At 37.0% G+C, this 22,171-nt stretch overlaps 1 protein-coding gene across 3 annotated transcripts in view; it reads right to left on the bottom strand.

Annotated features, from left to right (window-relative positions):
• usp34 (ubiquitin specific peptidase 34) overlaps positions 1 to 22,171 on the bottom strand; it is a 121,538-nt gene that overhangs the window by 56,756 nt on the left and 42,611 nt on the right. For all 3 annotated transcript variants that reach the window (XM_002939508.5, XM_012963832.3, XM_018094155.2), the window contains 24 exons: positions 20,127 to 20,341; positions 18,187 to 18,302; positions 17,769 to 17,896; positions 17,466 to 17,555; positions 16,952 to 17,047; positions 15,381 to 15,463; positions 14,676 to 14,830; positions 14,485 to 14,598; positions 13,617 to 13,716; positions 12,829 to 12,988; positions 11,499 to 11,625; positions 11,269 to 11,416; positions 10,179 to 10,279; positions 9,731 to 9,940; positions 8,935 to 9,060; positions 7,781 to 7,903; positions 6,920 to 7,003; positions 5,088 to 5,174; positions 4,517 to 4,717; positions 3,386 to 3,468; positions 2,819 to 2,859; positions 1,792 to 1,916; positions 875 to 1,027; positions 272 to 376 (listed from right to left, as the gene is read on the bottom strand). In XM_002939508.5, coding sequence (XP_002939554.2) covers positions 272 to 376; positions 875 to 1,027; positions 1,792 to 1,916; positions 2,819 to 2,859; positions 3,386 to 3,468; positions 4,517 to 4,717; positions 5,088 to 5,174; positions 6,920 to 7,003; positions 7,781 to 7,903; positions 8,935 to 9,060; positions 9,731 to 9,940; positions 10,179 to 10,279; positions 11,269 to 11,416; positions 11,499 to 11,625; positions 12,829 to 12,988; positions 13,617 to 13,716; positions 14,485 to 14,598; positions 14,676 to 14,830; positions 15,381 to 15,463; positions 16,952 to 17,047; positions 17,466 to 17,555; positions 17,769 to 17,896; positions 18,187 to 18,302; positions 20,127 to 20,341 — 2,971 coding nt within the window. The remainder of the gene's footprint in view (positions 1 to 271; positions 377 to 874; positions 1,028 to 1,791; positions 1,917 to 2,818; positions 2,860 to 3,385; positions 3,469 to 4,516; positions 4,718 to 5,087; positions 5,175 to 6,919; positions 7,004 to 7,780; positions 7,904 to 8,934; positions 9,061 to 9,730; positions 9,941 to 10,178; positions 10,280 to 11,268; positions 11,417 to 11,498; positions 11,626 to 12,828; positions 12,989 to 13,616; positions 13,717 to 14,484; positions 14,599 to 14,675; positions 14,831 to 15,380; positions 15,464 to 16,951; positions 17,048 to 17,465; positions 17,556 to 17,768; positions 17,897 to 18,186; positions 18,303 to 20,126; positions 20,342 to 22,171) is intronic.

Raw genomic sequence — 22,171 nt, 5'->3', positions numbered from 1 at the left:
AGCATGTGACCAGTGGCCTCTTGATGCAAATGGCTGGAGACCATTTGTCCTCCCTGGGGGTTATCAAATGAATAGTTGATTACAACCTATTGAATGCACCTAAACAAAGAAAATCTACAAAAAACAATATAAATCATCCTAACGTTTTACATGGTGCTACAGGTATGGGATCCGTTATCCAAAAAGTTCAGCATTACGGAAAGGTAATCTCCCATTGACTCCACAATAAGCAAATAATTCTAATTTTCTAAAGAAAAGTATCTTTCTGTACCTGGCTGGCATCTTTGACATGGATATTATCAATCAGTTTACACAGTAACCAAAAATATTCTTTACATCCAGGTCGTAAAATCATTTCTTCCTCATAGTCCTCCATCTGAAAATATAAATAATAAATAGGCAGGTTATTTACATGATGAACCAATTGTTGAATTCACAAATAAATAGCATACCATTAGGCAACCCTGGTTACATGAGTGCAGTGGTGCGAGAACAGATTTATTTACTTTACTATTTAGAGGTATGGGATCTGTAATGCAGAAACCTTTTATCCACAAAGCTTCAAATTACAAAGAGGTCATCTCCCATATAATTCATATTATAAAAAATGATTTACTTTTTCTTCATAATAATAAAACAGCACTTGTACTTGATCCCAATTAAGGTATCATTAATATTTTTGGAGGCTGAACATTGGACTGAATGAAGGACCGGTTTTACTGACCAATAAGAAATATAAAATTATTATCCATAAATGTTCTGCATTGAAGTAGATGTTGCTCTATTTTATAGCAAAACTATAGTGTTTTGCCAAATGGTACAGTAACGGGTTTGACACCCATAATGAAGAATCATTTTAAGATGAATCTCTTACCCGCACTGGTTTCAGAGCCTGGGCATCAGGAAGAAACTTTAATAAGGTGGATGCTGCCAGAAGCAAGAAAGAGCGATTTATAGAGTCCCCACCATCAAGACCAGACAGGGAAAGCTTGTACAAGCCATTACACGCTTCATGACGAACTGCAGTCTTCGGATACAAAGACAAACAAATGGTTTTAGCCTACAGCTAACACATAAACAAGGCACAGCAGCAAAGTTACACATGTAAAAGACTGCCTACCCTTAATTGTACTTGACCTTCAAATCTATTTTTAGTATGATGTAGACAGTGATATTCTAAGACAATCTGCAATTGGTTTTCATTTATTTTTTGTTATTTTTTAATTACTTTGCTTTTTGTTCAGCAGCTCTTTAGTTTGGAATTTCCACAGCTGTTTGCTAGGGTCCACTTTACCCTAGCAACCAGGTAGCGGTGTGAATGAAAGACTTGAAGATGAATAAAAGAGGGACTGCATAAAAATATAAGCAGCCTCACAGAGCAATTGCTTTTTGGCTACTGGTGACCCCTCCATTTGAAAGCTGTAAAGAGGTAGAACAGCAAGACAGTTCAAAAACCATAGAAAGTTAAAAAAAAAAAAAAAAAAAGACTAAATAAAAATTTAAGAACAGGCCTTTCCATAAAATACTAAGGGGCTGATTTTTTGCGATCAATTCACTAAAAGGACACTTGTCTGAATTAAGAAGTGATGTTATTGTCGTTATTTATCCTGCTACCCATATGGGTTCAAAATGCTGGGAATTTTCCTACCACTAATTCGAACTGAAGAAGGCGCTACACACCTGTGCAGACTTATCAATGCTACATACTGTATATCACAACCTGGATGAATACAAGTCTTCATAGACAGAATGCACATTAAAGGATTTTTGCCAAAACAAACTGTTTCTTACCTCTGGAATAAGAAGGGTTAATTTTTTGAGCCAATCTTGCAAATTATCACTGTCGGCAAGGCTGGATTTTACCACAGAACAACAGTGAGCCCAGCTGACCAGGAGCCACATTGAATAATGTGTTACTAAACAAGGAAAAAGACAAAGTTAACCTAACTCATTTGAAACTAATATCCCCGTAACAAACAGATCCCTGATCCTACAGTTATAGTATCAAATCTCCTCCAGTTCTTCCGGATTTGCTACCTCTGAATCCGCATCCTCCAGACTCATCTATTTTACCCACTAATCTCCTTTCTATGCACACCAGTGTTAATCCCTGCACTGGATCTTTCTACGTGTATGATCTAAGAAAAGGTTTTAGATTGTAAGCTTTATTGAGCTGGGTGTTATCACCTTGGTGAGTGGTACTATGACCATAGTGCTTCCACAAAAATGTTATAATAAATATACTAAATATTACACAGGGCCCTCAACTTTAATTACAGGCATAGCACCCGTTATCCAGAATGCTGGAGACCAATGGTATTACGGATAAGGGGTCTTTCCGTAATTTGGATCTCCTACCTTAAGTCTACTAAAAAAACAATAAAACATTAATTAAACCCAATAGGATTGTTTTGCATTCAATAAGGATTATTTATATCTTAGTTGGGATCAATTACAAGGTACTGTTTTATTATTACAGAGAAACAGGAAATCAGTTTTAAAATTCTGAATTATTTGATTAAAATGGAGTCTATGGGAGACGGGCTTTCCGTAATTTGTAGCTTTCTGGATAACAGGTTTCCGGATAAGGGATCCCATACCTGTACTGCACTAATTTTCAGTTGTATTTTTATATGTAACCTACATGTTTATAGTATAGCAAGTGGAGTATGTTGGCACTTTACAAATATGTGATAATAACAACAACCACAACTTCTAATCTGTAATCTATAGGCACATAAACCCATGCCAGCACTTGATTTTAATATATATGGTTTCATATAAATAAAAAATGAAAGTCATGAGTTTAATCATTTACCTTCATGCCTGGACCTGTGATCTGACTGGGCTTTCAGTACTCTGTAAATAGAAGCCACAAAAAAAAAAACAGTATTTCAATCTTAGGGCCTGATTTTCTGGATATTAAGGGAATATTGCCAATACAGGTTTTTTTTTTTTTTTTTTTTTTTTAAACATCAGAAAACGACTTGGTTGAGTCTAAGGAAGATACACATTGAAAATCCCTTGCTGCTCTTTACAGAGGTCTATGCTACTATCCTGGTATAACCATCTACCCTCAAGACAAAAATACAGGTTTTCAATTAGAAAAAGATATTACAAAATACAACTTTACGCAGTGTCGGACTGAGATGGCAGGGGCCCATGGCCAGAACTTTAATGTCTCCTCTCCTCTCCTCCCTCAAACTCTTTATTATCCTGGTCTCTTTTCTATGGGAGAATTCCTGGTATCCTGGTGGGCCAGTCCGACACTGCTGTTATGCTACATGTGTAATAAAACTTAAGTGACAATGCCCTTTTAAATAAAGACAGACACCTTTCCTTAAACCTCATATATAAATTGTTTTGATAAATATTATATATTTACCTTGGTGCTATATTGTCATACGTATAAGCTACAGACATTAACCGCTGAATCAAACAGGTTCCTTGGACAAGGACTAAAAATACCTTTAAAAAAAAGGGGGGGGGGGGAGAGTTTGTTAGGGTTACTACAAAGAAGAGTCAGTCCATATCATAGATACTAAAATACCAGAAAATGAGTGTTGGTAGGTATGAATGGCTTGGGATGAATAGCACTTTCTAAGGAAAGGATATCTTGCCTATTATTTAGGATTTTCATTGCATCACTTTAATGTATTTTGAATTAAAGTAGTAATACAACAATTTTTTCGCTTTATAACTTTTTTTTTTTTATCTTTTCAGGCAAACACAGCAAATTTCAAAAGGCAACCTTACGATTTAGGATCTATTGCCCCAGCACAATGAAACTTTTATATCAGCATCACAGATTTCTACAATTGTAGTTGTGCTGTCCCTAAGAGGGTTAAACATTGGTAAAACTTAGCATATGCAGACTTTGTGATTTCATTTGCTGACCCAGCTGTATAATATTCACACTATGGATGCACTGAATCCACTTTTTCAGAATTGTCCAAACCCCCAAATCCTTCGTAAAGGATTCGGCCAAATCCCGAACTGAATCCGAATCCTAATTAGCATATGCCAATTAATTTTTGGAAGGGTCAATGAAAAATTTTCAACTTCCGTGTTCATGTGACAAAAGTGATGCAATTTTTAGGATCCAGATTCGGTTTTGCCAGGACCGGTCAAATCCGAATCCTGACAAAAAAGACTGAATCTTGACTAAATCCCGAACCGAATCATGGATTCAGTGCATCCCTAATACACACTTAAATAGTAAAAAATTATATAAACAGCACTATTCTTTCGTAGCACAACATACAAGACCACATCTCGGTGACAGATATGAGGCTTTAAAACACAATATAGACAATGTTTAAAGGGCTTGTTTAAAATTTTTCATAGCATGTGTTTCCTGGTTTAACAGCAAAAAAACAAGGAAGAATGCTTTAAATAAGGTATTCAATATCAACTCCATACATGTTGAAAAATAAAAGACAAAAATATCCACATTTTTAACTTTACAAGTTGCTACTTTAATTTGAAACTTCATTATGAGTATGTAATATATCACCTCCGTTAAACGTGGTATGTGAAGGCCCTTTGGATGTTCTCCTGCAGACTTCCTTGATTTCCCAGGCCAAGCCCTTTTCCTGTGGCTTTCTGCTACACCAGACCAGGCAAAAACATCATGATAGGCCAGATCCAAGTCTGTTGGATCCACAGCAAACTGGCAGATCAACTTTAGCAAACATGCTAAACAGTCCAGCTGCCACTGAAAAATAAATAAATGAATTTGCACCAGTTATGATCCAAGGTCAAAAGACATCGGGGTTTATCTATTAACACTGGAGAGATCGCCAGTGATGTTCACCATAACCAATCAGATCTCTGCTATTGTTTTCTAACTTGTAGGCAACCGTTCAAATCTAATACCTGATCATCAGTGATGTTTGTCTCCAATGTTAATAAACACACCCCATTGTGTGTCATCACAACGTTGTACTCCTTTGCTAAGGACACTCATGAACAAATCTTTCACTCCCAACCATTGATGCCTAGTCTAACCCAGAAAATTAAGGAATAAGTGTAATATGTACATATGTAAAGATCACGCACTGTCAAAAATACTGGAGGAAACTTACTACTGTCCAGGATTCCTGTTCTTTAGGTTCCAAAATTCCTGAATTGAATATCTCAATCAGTTGTTGGAGACCTCCTGCAGCCACAAACTATAAATATATTACCAGTCAATATAGGCAAATGCACACTTCCAAATAATTTACTACATAAATAGTGATTAGAACATAAAGCAAATAACATCTTCGGAGCCATAAATAAAAGTGCCAAGATGTTTCAGTTGTATTCAATCATCTGCTTATGAAGCTACTAAAGCATCATTGCCTAACATGCCTGGGTTGATACAGCTCAACAAATAATTACCACAAAAGAAAATTTGTTCTTGTCCAGTTTGTTAAAAGATGTGATGTGAATTGCACAATGCCAAACACAACATGCAGTTCTTTTAACAGGGGCAACATGCAAGGCACTTGAAAGTTTAACATTGTCACTTACTGTACTAATATATTAAAATAAACAATGTTTGAAATATTAACCTATAGGAAAAACTTCTAAAAGGGAATATGGAGTTATTCTGGTAGAAAGTAACCTCTCTAAAAGTAAACCATTTCCCATGTCACACCAGGCATTTTCATTGCCAGCGGTCTACGCTAGGGGAGAAAATAGTGATTTGCTTTTTTCTGCCCATATATCACTGTGCACTGACAGCCATGGCATGCAGCAAACCATTTTTAAAATACATTTTACTAAATAGCTTTAATAAAAATAAGTGCAAAACTAAGGGTATATAATCGGTGAGGGTAATGTCATATACTATGCACAAAGTGGCTAGTATATTTTGAATGCAATAATTTGCACCTGTGAACCAAACTTGAGTAAATTCCTTTGAATATAATGGAAACAGACCTGTAGCTATTTGCCATTATATTATCAGCATGAATTTCGAGAACAGAAGATTAAATGTGAACTGTCACGCATAACATTACCCTTAAAGGGGACGTATAACCCTTCCAACATGTTAAATGAATAGGGCTGGAGCTGAATATACATTTTGCCAATTGTTTTATTTACACACACACAAAAAAATCTATGCTTTTTTGTTATATCGCTAGCTAAAAAGGGGATTATCTGATCTCTGGAAATCAAATTATCAATTTGGCAAGGACCAAACAGAGTAACCAAGACCACTTCACAAAACTTCAGATATCTAAGTCTGGCTTAAGGTGGCCACACTCGTGGCGATCTGCGATCTTTCAAAGATCGTCAGACCTGCCACTAACCTTCAGGGCTGAAATGGCAGATAAGGAGGTAGAAACAATAGGATTTCTACCTCCTTCTGCCGATTCAGCCCTGACAGCAGATTTTGCTCAGGCGCCTTCTATGGCGCCTGATCAAAATCTTTTGACCTGGCCGATCGGCGAGTCAACCGATATCAGCAGCCTCCTGCGATACCGGTCAACTCGCCGACTTGCCATATACACACCGAATATCATGCAATATTATCAGTGCGTGTATGGCAAGCTTTAATCCTGCATAAAGGGAATGCTCACCGTCAGACAACAGTCTGAATTTGAACAGTCTCTGTGAAGCAGTAGTGTTAGTGTAGTGTAGGATCCTGGTATGTATCTTTAAAACTACACATTTTAAATAATAAAGATACTTTAAAAAAATGTATTTTTCTCACAGGGGCTGTTCAAATTTAGACTATTGTCAGAAGATAAAAATCCCCTTTAATGGTCTTTATGCAGCCCCACTTACTGTCTTTGTATTTTATAATGTTAAGGAGACTCCCTGACTAGTGTTCAATCTACAGGCTCCACAATTTTATTAAAGGGCTAACAGTAGCTTGAAACAAATATCTAGTAAAATAAATGTGAGAATAAATGTGTGAGAAAACCTTGCAGCTCCATGTGTTTTTACTGTTCTCAATTTGATCTTCACTTGAATCATCAGAATCCGGATACAAGTCACTGTAACTACCCTGTGAAAATAATAATAAAAAAAAAAAAATCAAAACCACAATAGTTGCCTTCAGTCTTTTCCCATTCACTGGAATGCTAAACAGTGTCTTCCTCACAAACTGCTACTATTGATAGAAAAATCGGGTGGGTTTACAAAGACTTATGAGATGGTTTGTTTAAAAATATACAGTGTTTTTCTTATTGGAGATAAAGAAGTGAAGACGAGTCTCTGCTCTTTTTTACTTTTCAGAAATTCAGTCTGTAAAAATGTGCACAGACACTATCCAAGCCTAGACTGAAAATATATAGATTCTGGCAAAGACCAGAGGGGTTGCTGTAAGATGCCTTCTAACATGCCACTATTTATTGTTGTGTATGACCAAAGTAAGGAATCTATTTGTCTTTTTTCCCTGAGGGCTAATCAGTTGGATACCATGTAGGAGAAGTCTATATATGGCCACCTTTAGTGTTGTTCATTTCTCTGAGTTTTCTGGCTTGTTTTACACTAGGTAATTATAGTGTTATGATCACCAAATGACAGGGTACATGTATATGTTATAAATGTGCAGTAGATGCACAGCAATGCCTTTAATAAAACCACAGTGCTAAACAATCCACATAGCTATATAAAGCAAAAGAAAAAAAAACGCACACATATATGCATGCAGGAATCTAAAGTAATGATGTCATATGAGTGTGGGCCACACAAGTATTGGGCAGTCTCACTCAAATATTTCAACATATTCAGGATTACTAACATAACAAAAACACACAGCCCCAATTCAGGTTGTCCTTACCGTGGATTCTCTCCTTATTCTTCTGTTTGGCTTTCCCAGAGCCTCGATGATTTCTAAAGCATATAGGAGTTTATGAGCACTTTTTATCCTAAGCAAATCTTTCCAACAAGGTCCATCACTTCCCTGAATAGGGAGAAAATGAAAGGTTAACATTAAACCACAAGAAATGCCATAAAAGGAAAATACCCGAATAAATATGTTCTACATATAAACTGTGTCTTGACAACAAATGTCCTATTTTATGTTAGAGTGGTTTTCACTCTAATTCTGTAAAATGCCACAAGAATCATGTTTCTTGTTTATCTTCTTGTCTTTGTTCTACACAGTATATCTGCTATGCAGTCTTTCATAGACCCCATAATGCTATGTATAGCACATTTATCAATGGAATTTAAACTTTTTGACATTCTATTGCACTTTTGCACACATAATTTAGGCTCTCAAGTTAGATTAAATTAATAATTGGATCTCCGAGTTGGTATCACAATGCAGCAACAGAGTGGCATGCAAAGTGAGGGATGAACTGCCAATATTGCTCGGGAATAAGGTGGTACAGGTTTAAGGGCTAACACGTTTGTAGAGATGAACACTATTTCAGCTCAAAAATTAAGATACATGAAGATGAGACACATGTCCACTCTGAACCATCAAAATGAATATATGTTTAAGCTAGGGGGGGCTGTTATTTCCAAGCACATGGCTAATAACTGCTACATAGAATTATTCAAATGAGGACCAAGCAATATATCCTTATTTTAAAATAACTGTAGAGGTGGCCTTCTTATCTGCATGTGATGAGCTGAATGTATAACAGTAAAGTTACACAATCTATTTTTCATTATGGGTTCATAAGAAACAGTATTTACTTAAATTACAGCAAAAGTTATCTGCACGGCTACACACAAATGATTTAGTGCTTTATGTAAGCCTATGAAATGCACAGAAATTGTGCATGGTTCACACATATACATTCTTTACTTGTCCTCTGATATGTAGACAACTAGTGTTCACAAGCCTATGTAAGACTTTCTAAAAAAAATTATAAAGAAAATATAATCTTACAATATTGATATCACTACCTTCTAGACTTTTTGGTGCTTTTCTGAATTTGTGCATGCATTCTTGAATCTTTATAAAAAAAAAAAATGATTTACCTGCTCATCTGATACATTCTGAAAAGCCTGCAGCATGTTGGGGCAGGTAGGAAGCAGCATGAGCAGCTCCCAGACGCGCCTGGATAGGTTTTCTGCATGGAGATGCAGCTCTTCACACCTTGCATGCTAAAGAAAAGAGGGGTAGACACAAGAATCTCATCAAAAAATGTCAGCTTTTCACATCCACCCACTTCTAAACAAAAGTTCAACGTTGGCCATCTTTAAAATCTGCAGTGCCACCATCAGAAAATATTTAGAGCACAAAACAGTTCCAGGCCCCTGAAAAGGGATATTCAGTATTATTAACTAGTCAACATAGGGCTCACATTCTTGGTGAACCCTTAGCGGGTTTAGGAAAGTGTCACTGATGGTAGAGTTGCACAGGAAAGCATGCTAAGAAGGTATATTTCCCACCCCAAACCAACTGTGCCGCTTTCTTTAGCTATTAGTTTGCACTTCTAGCTCTATATAAATACTATATATATATATTTTTTTTAACTTAGCAAACCTTAAGATTCTGGAGTCCACCCCCCATTGATGACTGCAGTATGGCTTTTCTTTATGCCTCTATTAATCTATGTCATAGAGATTTGTGTGTAATATGTTAAATGAGTAATAAATGTGTTACTTAATATGTTTGATAAAAGATCCGGTATTGTGGAAGGGGGTGTGTAGACACAAGAAAAGTGTTATCTACCCTACATATTTAATAATCTATTTGATTCTATTGTTAAGCACCTTTTCTGCAATCCACATTCAGGCTAGATTTACAAAACTAAAATAAAACATATTATACCTCAACATCTTCCATAACCATTTCTCCAGATGGAGGCTTAAAAGAAGCCAGCATTTCCAACAAGCCAAAGAGCGTAGAAAGATGAGGTTCTTGAAGCAGCAGAAGCATTGGGATGTTTTCTTTCTGAGGTGGCGGTAGGCATGATGCAGGCAGCTGAACACCTTCGCCTTTTCGCTCTCGGCGTGGGGCACCCAAAGATACAAACACCATCTAAATAAAAGGAATGAAGAAAACAAATATAAACAATAACTATGCTAAGATCATCTCGCACCTGCTAGTTTATACAATAGATCAGAGGAAGAATGTAATTAGCTTAATGGAAATTCCTATCATAAATAAAGGGAAAGTAGTTTTTCAGTACATATAACTGCTAAACAGATTCACACATGTATATTACATATTTACTACCAGGACACCAAAAATTAGATGTGTAGTGTTTTGAGAATACCTGCATATCCTTAAAGCCAAGTTCATGAAGGGTCTTCTCATCATAATCGGTTGTCAGTTCATGACCAGATGAAATCATTCGGACTGGACCCATTAGACCACCTTACAAAAACAAAAGTTACCAGAAGTAACACACATTTCATGCAGCACACATTTTAAGGTTTATGCATGCATAATATTTTAGCAAGATGGAGATTTAACAAAAAAACAGGATAAGGCCTGCACTGACTTGATATGAACAAGAAGATTTACATATAAAGGAATAATTTCGTTCCATTTTACTTCCCATTACAAAGGAAAGGTGAAGTGAAATGATGCCATTTTCCAATCTTGCACTGAAATTTTGCTTTAGCTGAACTATAAATGGAAGATATGGTGTCTTGCCATTATAGATCACCATTTGTGAGGTGATGCTAATGGTAAATAATGAAACAATGCAGCTCCCAGACCCAGACTGAATACCCTAAATTTCTTACTGCATGCAGATATTAAACTATAAGCGTTACCCATTAAAAAGGAATACAAAGCTAGTTCGCCTTTCACTTAACTTTTAGCATGTTACAGAATGACCAATTCTAAGCAACCTTTCAATTGGTCTCCATTACCTATTTTCTTTATGGTTTTTTTGAACAATTTGCCTTGTTCTGACTCTTCCCAACTTTCAAATGGGGGTCACTGACCCCAACAGCCAGAAACTATTGCTCTGTGAGACTACAATTTAGTTACTTTTTATAACTTTTCTATTTACATGCTTTCCTATAGAAATCTTAGTCTTTCATTCAAACCACTCCCTGGTCGCTAACGTCATTTGGACCCTAACAATCAGATACCTGCTGAAGTTGAAAACTAGAGGGTCTCTGAACAAAAAGTGAAATAATAATAAACCACACAAATAATAAAAAAAAGAAGAAAAAAGAAGACCAATTGAAAATTGTCTCAGAATATTACACTCTACATTGTGCTAAGTTAACTTAAAAGTGAACAACCCCACTCATTTTCATTTCATATTAAATATATTATATTTCCAAATGCAGTTGACAACTACATTTTGTTTACACTGTATGTTTTACTTAAATTGCTGTGCTTCTTACCAGGGAAATCTCCTTTCCTACTGCTTTGTCCAAACTCTTGGAGTTGTGCCTGCTGGTTCATTTGGTCTTTTTGCAAATTCTCGTACCAATGAGTCACTTCCGCTCTCAAGTCAGCCACCTGATCACTTGGGTACATTTCTATAGTCATCTGACATTATAAATAAAAATCATTACATAAAGGACTGTTCAACATCATACCAGTACAAATCCTAATCTTACTATGGACCAACCTTATCAGGAAGGCCTGCTGGCTGGCACACAATTCTTAGCGGTAATGACTGCTTGTCATTTAATGCTTTCAAGTGGCTGCTAATGCCAGTGCCTTCTATTTGCCACTGCCTTAGATGATATGCAAACCTAAACAGGGAAAAGAAAAACTAGATGTTAGCAAAGGTAACAAAAACAGACTAAAAACATGTATCACATATATATAATTGTTTTTGTAAGTAATTCATCTGATATACTGAAGTTATTACAGCAGCCAAGCATTCTGCTTAGCAATTTACATTTTCCTACTTTGTCTCAGCACAACAAAAAAAGTTTTGTATTTGGATGTACGTTAGAATGTAGAAAATATAAACACATAACATCAATGTAATTTACAATGCTAATGTCCATAAATTACATTTACAAAGCACCAGTGTAACTTTTGACAGAAATATTTGGCCTTCAGCTGTGAATTTCAACTTCCAGCATCTCCAATATGATGCTATAATTTGTAATATAACCCAGGTAGGGAGCTTTAGTTAGGGTAAGGCACTTTTTGTTACTTCTACCACAACACAGAAAAAATATCACACAGTTATTATATATTATTATTAGTCCACCTTGCCAGGCTGCACTCAGCTCCCTTTGGCCATCTGTACTGGCTTTAGTGCAGTACAGATGACAGATTAGTAAACAGCTCTGCATAGACAACCTCCATATTTTCATTGACAGTCACAAGAATGTGGCAATACATTACACTACTCTAAATATGTGTGTTCGGACTGATTTATTGAGAAATTCCCCACAAACCCTACTTATCCCACCCATATGTTCCACTTCCTGCTGCCTCCTTTTCCAGGCTGTACAGGGGGGCCAGCAGCACTCAGCACACTACACTGTAGGATAGGAACCAGCGACTAGGCTGACCTGATAGGGAACTGAAGTATGTCTTTGTTTGTGTGACTGCAGGGCTGTGATTGGCTATTCTTCCTCCTACTGAGCTTCATGCAGGGAACATTAGGACACAACCACCCCTCACTTGAACACAGACAGAGACCAGAGAGGATCTATAGGGAGCTCCATAAAAGGAGCCATTTCTACAGATAGTATTAATTTTAAGCCCAAAATATATTATATTTATATATATATATATATATATATATATATATATATATATATAAAATTCATAATTGCCTAAAACATTAGGGTTTTTCTTGTTTATCTTATATATTTCCTTAAAAGGTTTGTTTTATTTTTATATTTTATAAACAAAGGCTAAAATAACCCCACACCGAAATGTCTGATAGCATAAATACTAAATATAATTGCATAACTGTTTAATTAATGTGTTACCTTCGTCTGAATGCTTCAAGGTGGGTCTTTAGCATTAGGAGTCCCCTTTCAATTATAGTGAGACTCGATTGAGAGTCCTGCTCAAGGTTACTGGAAGCGATCATAAGGCTCTCCATACATTTACTAATAAATTCATGCTCCTTCTCCAATCCTGTTTTGCCTAAAATATGGAGAAAAACATCCATGATTATAAAATTAAAAGTACATCACAATGCCATTCAGTAACTACATTCTGATATTTTCGTAAATATTTTAAAGTGCAGCCACTTATTATATTTCTATGTTGGCAGGCACAAAAAGGTAAAACCTCCAATTGCAACCTGGTGTGGCACTAAGGACTACTGTCTAACTGATCAGGTGAAAAAATAATGAAAAGAATACTGGCGACTAGCAAGCAGACCATTTCCTTTCATACCTTTGAAAAAATTAAAGGAGCAGTTGTAGACAGTGGTATTCTGAGACAATTTGCTTTTGGTCTTATTTTTTTTAATATTTGTAGATTTTGAATTATTTAGCTATCTTTTTAGCATTTATCCAGACTGGAATGTCACCAGCAATCTAAATACTAGAATCCAAATATCCTAGCAATCAGGTAGTTGTTTAAATGAGAGGCTGGAATATGATTGGTAGAAGGCCTGAATAAAAAAATGAAAACCTGAAGATGCTAATAACAGGGCAACCATGCTTAAAAGTTAACATAAAGGTGAACTACCCCTTTAAGTGATTAATGTTTTCTGATACTATGTAGAAAAAGTTTATGGTACTGTTTTTGAGCTGAGACAACTTACCGTTAATGTAATATGAGTTGATATACTGAATTGCTGCACGACTGACATCTCCAGTATGTGCCCTTAAAGCAATTCCCCAAAACTGATCCATGCCGCACAACTGAAAGTAAAATTTAGTCTCACAATAACTAAAAAATAATTTGTGCAACAAACTGTGCAATATAATAGATTAATACTTAGTACATTATGTGTGCAATTGATGCAATAAAACTCGATTTTCCAAAATATCACCAATGCAGAAGTTTGCCCTAGCCAATATTCTGGGTCACAGCTCATGTCTAATTTGTTACACAATGGCTGCTGGAAGACTAGGTTACTGCTTAAAGATTTAGCAGTACATAACTACTAATATAAGTGCTGACTCACTTGTGTGTCTAGGGGTATGAAAATAATCTTCAGGCTCGTAGTATTTTATACAAAAATTTAAATTTATTTCTCTGTTAACTGAATGAGGTAAAGCACAGATGGTCAAAACAGGTTCAACTGCACAAAATAGTATCACAGAAAAATGTTAAATGCTGCCTCTTACACAACTGTTGGTACAGTTGTGTAGGCGTTCTTATAATTTAACCAACATTTGCTATATTACATGCATCCTAGATTGCTACCCAAAGTAAATACAGATTTTGCACCCCACCCATCCCTACAATGGCATCCTCTGAGCAGGCCTGGACTGGGACTGAAAATAGGCCCTGGCCCTTCAAGTACACAGTGGCTCAAACAGCCCCCTACCAGCCCACTAAATAGTGACTGTCTATGGTATCTTACAGCAGCCCCTCTGGCATTTGCCAGAACCCAAAGATTAATAGTCTGGGCCTACCTCTGAGGTTTAGAATCATTTTTTTTCTTTTTTTAAACAAGTTCTTACCTCAGAATTTGATCCCCCATCATAAGCACTAGTTGCAAGGCGAGCCAAGTTGCATAAATGCTGAAAAAGGTTTAAACCGGTCATACTAATGGTTTCAGGTTTCAACTGAGGCATCTAGAAACAAAAGGTGAAAATTAGAAGGAGAAATGTTGACAGAAATGCTTCAAGTACAAATGAACACAAGACATTACCTTCTCTAAAAAAAGATGCTTGTAAGTCTCCATTCCCATGGCATGCTGGTCTTTGCTACGGACCTGATTTAAAAACCAGTGGAGAGCATCATCATAGCACTCTGTGTCTTCCACAAGGCAGTGCCAAAGAATGTCTACCTGTTCTAAACTTAGCCCTGAAAAGGAATGGAGGAAAGTTATGAGAATTAAGAAACACATCATTAAAACAAGATTCACTTTACTGCAGGAAAGGCAATCTATGGCTGCCAAAAAGTTGCATAAATAACCCCCTCCCCTCAGCCCACAGAATCAGTCAATTAGGTAAGCTGGCAGGGGAAATCTGGGAAAAGCATTTTTATCTTTACAGCTGTTGTGGCACCACATTCATTATCTGTTCAGCTCATAAGAAGGATACAAATATATGCAAATATTACTGTACAGGCCTAGTCTCTAGCACAAAAGATAGGTGTTCTGCCCCAAAGCTAAACCAAACTAGCCTCAACAACAACAACCTCTATGAGCCCCACTAGGGTGCTAGAAACACAGACTGGGAACCACTGAGACACTAGTTCATCAAACAATTATTAGAAACAGACACAGTCATAACATACAACTAAAAACAACATTTCGGTCGGTCCAAAAGGTGCCAAGAATGGATAAAATAATGTGTGCCTATATTATATATAGGGGAATGGGACATATTACTAGCAAATTCTGAATACATACTGAAATGATCTGGCGATCCCAACGTGGAAAAAACACAAGTTAAAAACTGCAGACGAACTTGAACTTCAGCACTGTGGCTGTACCTGAGGAAGAAACAATTACAGATGCAAATCGTATCACTAAAATCACTAACAACACCCCTAAACAATACTACTAATAAAATTGACAAAATGAGCATAAAATTAAAACACACTCTTGGGCAGGAGGTTGGCTTGCGATGTTTAGGTGTGTCTGTCAGTGTTTAGTTGGGTGTTAAGACTCTGGGGCCAGAGTCTGCTCGGCTTTCTCCTGCTCCCCGCTCCCATAAGAATTCATAAAACTCACTCCCCCCACCTTTAGGAATGTGGAATCTGAGCTATAATGGCTAGACTGCAAGCAGGAAGCTATGAACATCAAGCTAAAATGGCAGCTGCAATCTTAAACAGACAGACAGTACTTCTAGGGCTTTTTACTCAGGTATGATAAAGTTTTCTGCAGAATAAATATAGCATTCCAGGGAACACTAATGAGGCGAATCTACTGGCAGTAAAATGACTTTCCTTCTCCTTTAATAGTTCCCAGTAAATTGTTACATAAGATTACAGTTTGTTAATACTAACTTAACAAATAAAGTAAACGTAAACTGTGAAATGATTCTATTGGTTTGCTAATTCTGCAGAGGTAGGAAAAAAAGGGGGGGGCTTAAGGTTCCTTATATAAAGCGGGTGTTGGGGTATAGCAGGTTAGTTATACTGGTGTCATTCTTTCATATTATGCTCGTTGAGCCATGGGGACCACATTTTTTCAAACTTCTCCTGGCATACAGGAGCTTGTACATGGGCACAAATATACTATTGCACAGCACAGGTAAATGTGTATTATAATTACTTTAAAGCACTTTCATTTTTTGCTGTTACAGTTCCTTTAAAATGTTATATATTTTGCTACTGCTATAATGATTAAACAAACCAAGAATGGGCAACCTAAAAACTCCCAGAAAACCCCTGGCAACTTTTGGTGTTGGCAGGAGTTCTATGTCAGCATCTGGAAGGCCAAAGGCTTAACCAAATCCTGACACACAAATGTTAGACAATTAAACAATTTAATATGGGGGATATAAATAGCAGACCGATTGTGTTGCTTGATGGCACAGGCTCAGTGTGACAAAGCATGTGCATAGAACATATGATTACAAATACACTATCCAGTCAGCTTAAAAAAAAACTCACTACCAGAACTAAATTTTGAACTTATTCCTGAAAACAGTTTCTGTTATGTGTTTCGGAAAACACTGAGGGTTTTTTATGCTTTATATATACACTTTTACGCTAACCAAGGAAAGTGTATTTAAAATTGAATTGTTTATTTCCTGACTCTTATAAAGAAGCAGTACAATCAAGCTTTTTGGTTAAGATTCAAGCTATCCTTATTAAACACATTCTGCCCACAGCAGTCTGAGATCCTACCCCAGTGTCTATATCAGTGACACATGGGAACAACACATGATAAAATAAATATTCAGCAGCATCTAGAGAAAAAGTAGTAGTGCAGCTGTTCTTTTGTTTCTTACTGCTTCCACAAGATATACATACAGAGCGTGCTTGTGCTGTCCATCTCTGATAGACTGAATGTAGTGTACTAGGTTATCAAAAAAGAGTTTCATCATGTTCAGTTCCTTTTCTGCCCACCTAAAAAAGAATAATGGATAATTACATTTTCTTAGTAATACTAATACTTGAATGTATTATAACAAATAAGAAGAGAGCATCTGCAAATAATATTTTCATTGCTTTTGCTAAAGCACATAATGATAGAACTGGCTATAAATATGAAGCGGTGAAAAAGTGTTTAGTTGCTGGTGACTAGCAGAAAGAGAAGCTTTATTTTCTACCTAGCTTATCAGTTTTCAGACCTCACATCAATTTCATAAAAATTGTTATTTCACACTGCAATAAAGGCAATAGGAAAATTTGATTTGACAATACTAATATAATACATTTTTTGGAGCATTTATTGAAGGTTATAAAAAAAATAGAAGTTACATCCATTATGTTTAAATATTTTCTAATTTGCACCATGTAAGGACACCATTAAAACTCAACATACATTGTTATCCAGTGGGTATCATAACTGCTTCCAAACTGTTGAAAGGTTCCAAATAACTTGGGAAGAAGTCGGAGTGATACAACAACAGATCTGAGAAAAAGAAAATATTCAGCTTAACATAGCATGAGCAGATGGTTGGTTTAACACTTAAGGCTGTCAGGCCAGTAAATCATAACTTTTACTGCCATATGTTATCGGATATAATGGTATCACGCCATGTGCACATACATTTTAGCAAACAAAGTAAATAATGTGGCAGGTCTATCTAATCATTTCTAAACTGCCAATAAAAATAATAATAACCTATTATTAGCAAGGTTTTCCAAACAGCCTTCAATGAACCGCATTCTGATCTGCCTGTCAGTAAACCAGCAGACCAGAGAACAGAGCAGCTTTTCAGCTTCATTTATTAAGCCTTCAGAGAGGTGAATCTGCAAAAGAAAAGATAGTCATGGTTAGTAATTCTTTTATAATTTTATTAGTACAGACAAGTGCATAATGTAGTTGTCATGTTGCACATTTCACCGTATAAGTTAATAAGTTATATTTCTCTCTGCACGTCTGCCAAAACTCAATTAAAAAAAATAGGACTATTTTCTGTAATGGTCTCCGTCCCACAGAAAGACTCAGGGATTAAGGGCACCAACCAATATATGCAGTACAACACATTTCATCTACTTTAAAAAGATGCTGATAGGCACCTTCCCTAACACTGACTTACCGCATCATCATCTTGGACCAGGTCCCACAGCAGTGTATTGCCTTTCTTACAAACATTATCCAAGTTTATATCAACCATGGCATTGCTATTGTACTGGTGCTTGTGTACAGAAGGGCCTGAATTAAAAACAAACACATTTAAACAAATTATATAGAACATTTATGAACAATTATATAGAGCCACTGCGTCTTTATGAGTACTGTATGCATGCAGAAAGCTTGCAATTCTTATTATGCAGTCAGCCTTGTCTATATTGGTTTTAACACCAGATTTATTAAGTGGACCGGACACCCAGACATTAAAAGATATATAATAAAAGTCCTTTTCAAATTCAACATGAAACCCAAATTAATTTTTATATTAACACATCCAAACCCATTATAAAGGCATTTAAAAATCCCAGCTGTCAATCACATTCCGTTCAGCACTACCTAGATGTCACTGCACATCTCACTTTTCCCCTCCCTCCTCCTCATCTAATTGTGTAGCCAGTGCCTGGGCATCAGGTCCCCCGTTCTGGCATATAAGATTTTGGCATGATACAAAGCTTGTCTTCATAACAGTGTCCACAAAATGGTGCCTGCCTGCTTGCTTTGATTGAGTAATTCTATGACGGAATGAAACAAAATTTATATTATTTATATAGCGTAAGTAAAGTTTATTTTGCTCAACTAACAATATAGAAAATAATTTGGAGTTATTTCTTAGGGTGACAGGTCCCCTTTAAAAGAGCAATCCTTTCATTTCCTTTTAATTAAGTTTAACATGAATATTTGTTCTATGCAGAGGAGAATGCATTTATTTACTAAATATAATTTTAGTAGAACCTACCTATAAGTAGCCCACTGGTACCGTTTACTTTTACTATTATCTGTTTCAAAGGATTATTGTTCTAGTGTCATTTTTTTTTAATAGTATTGGGAGTAATAGAATGTTCACTAATTTTTATGTAATAATATCCAGTTGATTTATTTGTGTAATGTATTCACGTAGATTGGTAGTTTTAGAGGATGACTATAGTTTACCAAGAGGCTAATAAAATAAGATAGATTAATTTATAGTATATTTATTAATAACCTGTAGCTCTCCATTAGAGTTTATTAGGGTTGCCTGTGATTTCACTTCACTATCAGTAAGGACATATCACTTGACTGAAAACTTTTTCCACTATTTTACATTGTCACAAAATGTGGTGCATGGTGCCACTCTCTCCACAATGTCTAAAACATAGATTACTCTACACATTACATTTACTTTACCTACCAGGAACTATATACGTGTGCGCATAAATATTCGCAATTTGTGAATATGCCATATTTAAAAAGCTTTAAGGAAATTCGCACTGCAAATAAAAGTATCACAATTATGTTTGCACGTTATATGCACCAGTCTTGTTCAGCTTTGTAAATACAAACACGGGCAAGGCAAAGATATTCACTGTACAAATGTTATAAATGACCCCCATTGTGTAACAACAACCCCAAACAAAGAGGGTGATGCTGATTTTTTGTTTATGTTGTACACACTGAATAAAATAACACTAGCTTATGTCTTACATTAGCAATCCCTACGCATACTGCCTTTGTTAAATGCATACATGCCATTTTGGTAATCTTGAAGACAAGTCAGTAGCCTAGGATGTGACTAATCTTCTGCAGGTTTATATTGACTGTTGCCATCAATGACAGGGAGCAGCACACTCGTGACCGATCTATCAGCCAGGCCCATTGCTTGTAATGGCATAGTGTCCTGTATCAATTCTGGCTCCAAGATTTTCTACATATCTCAGCAATCAACCCCACTGGGGGGGGGGGGTCAATTACTTTTGCTTCTTTTATGACACTAAGCTAAAAAAAAAGTGCCTGCTAGGTGAAAGGTGCACATAAACATCACAATACTGTTATTTCTCCTATCTTATGAAATAAAAGATATTGCCTTGCCTTGACTCAGATGCTCATGGTAAATAGAAGCCAGGTTGGGAAGGTGCTGCTGGAGATGAGAGGTAAGCTCTGCGTGTGAATTAATCTGTACCAGTTCTTCTTCGCAGCCAGACTCCTCACCATCAAAGTCTGCCATGTTTTTCTCTGATTTTGCACTGACTTGTGAGCTACTGCAGCTGACATCATCTGCACTCAGCATGTCGTCCACCATGTGCCTTAAAAAGGCAGAAAAGTCAGCTAACATATTGCCAACACACAATGCCTGTTTGTTTAAATGTATAACCTAAATAAGGGTGCTGCTCCTTCTGGCGTCTAGGGATCAAATCCTTATTAAACAGTTCTGACAGCTATGCACATAAATACCTTGAATGTAACGGCACATACAGTTGCAAGAAAAAGTATGTGAACCCTTTGGAATTATATGGATTTCTGCACAAATTGGTCATAAAATGTGATCTGATCTTCATCTAAAGGTCCCCATACACGGGCCGATTATAGCTGCCGATATCGGTCCCTTGGACCGATTCGGCAGCTAATCAGCCCGTGTATGGGCAGAACCGAGTGGCCTGGCTGACCGATATCAGGCCTGAAATTGGCCAGATGTCGATCGGCCAGGTTAGAAAATCCAGTCGGATCAGGGACCGCATCGGCTCGTTGATGCGGTCCCCGAACCGACTGCCCCATGGCCGCAAATGTAATCCGATCGTTTGGCCCCAGGGCCAAGTGGTCGGATTATTATTTTTTTTTTTTAGGTACTTGCTACCCGATATCGCCCACCCGTAGGTGGGGATATCGGGTGAAGATCCGCTCGCTTGGCGACATCGCCAAGCGAGCGGATCTGCCCGTGTATGGCCAGCTTAAGTCGCAACAATAGACACATATCACAGTCTGCTTAAACCAATACCACACAAATAATTAAATGTTTCCATGTTTTTATTGAACACACCATGTAAACATTCACAGTGCAGGTGGAAAAAGTATGTGAACCCTTGGATTTAATAACTGGTTGAACCTCCTTTGGCAGCAATAACTTCAACCAAACGTTTCCTGTAGTTGCAGATCAGATGTGCACAACGGTCAGGAGTAATTTTTGACCATTCCTCTTTACAGAACTGTTTCAGTTCAGCAATATTCTTGGGATGTCTGGTGTAAATCGCTTTCTTGAGGTCATGCCACAGCATCTCAATCGGGTTGAAGTCAGAACTCTGACAGGGCCACTCCAGAAGGCGTATTTTCTTCTGTTTAAGTCATTCTGTTGTTGATTTAATTCTATGCTTTGGGTCGTTGTCCTGTTGCAACACCCATCTTCTGCTGAGCTTCAGCTGGTGGACAGATGGCCTGAAGTTCTCCTGCAAAATGTCTTGATAAACTTGGGAATTCATTTTTCCTTCGATGATACCAATCCGTCCAGGCCCTGACGCAGCAAAGCAGCCCCAAACCATGGTGCCCCCACTACCATACTTCACAGTTGGGATGAGGTTTTGATGCTGGTGTGCTGTGCCTCTTTTTCGCCACACTTAGGGGCACATTTACTAATCCACGAACATCCGAAAAGCGTCCAAATGCGTTTTTTTCGTAATGATTGGTATTTTGCGATTTTTTCGTAGCCGTTAAAATACGAAAAAGTCGCAAAATGTTTGTTTCAAATCCGAATTTTTCCCATTCGGATTCGTGGATTAGTTTCTTCCAAACAATTCAACTTTGGTTTCATCTGTCCACAGAATATTTTGCCAGTACTGCCGTGGAACATCCAGGTGCTCTTCTGCAAACTTTTAACATGCAGCAATGTTTTGTTTTTTTTTGGACAGCAGTGGCTTCCTCTGTGGTATCCTCCCATGAAATCCATTCTTGTTTAGTGTTTTACGTATCGTAGATTCGCTAACAGGGATGTTAGCAGATGCCAGACACTTTTGTAAGTCTTTAGCTGACATTCTAGGATTCTTCTTTACCTCATTGAGCATTCTGCGCTGTGCTCTTGCAGTCATCTTTACAGGACGGCCACTCCTAGGGAGAGTAGCTATAGTGCTGAACTTTCTCCATTTATA

Source organism: Xenopus tropicalis, chromosome 5 (assembly GCF_000004195.4).
Source record: "Xenopus tropicalis strain Nigerian chromosome 5, UCB_Xtro_10.0, whole genome shotgun sequence".
NCBI lineage: Eukaryota > Metazoa > Chordata > Amphibia > Anura > Pipidae > Xenopus > Xenopus tropicalis.
The sequence above is the reverse complement of the archived record's forward strand: the minus strand, read 5'-3'. Positions and strand labels throughout refer to the sequence as shown.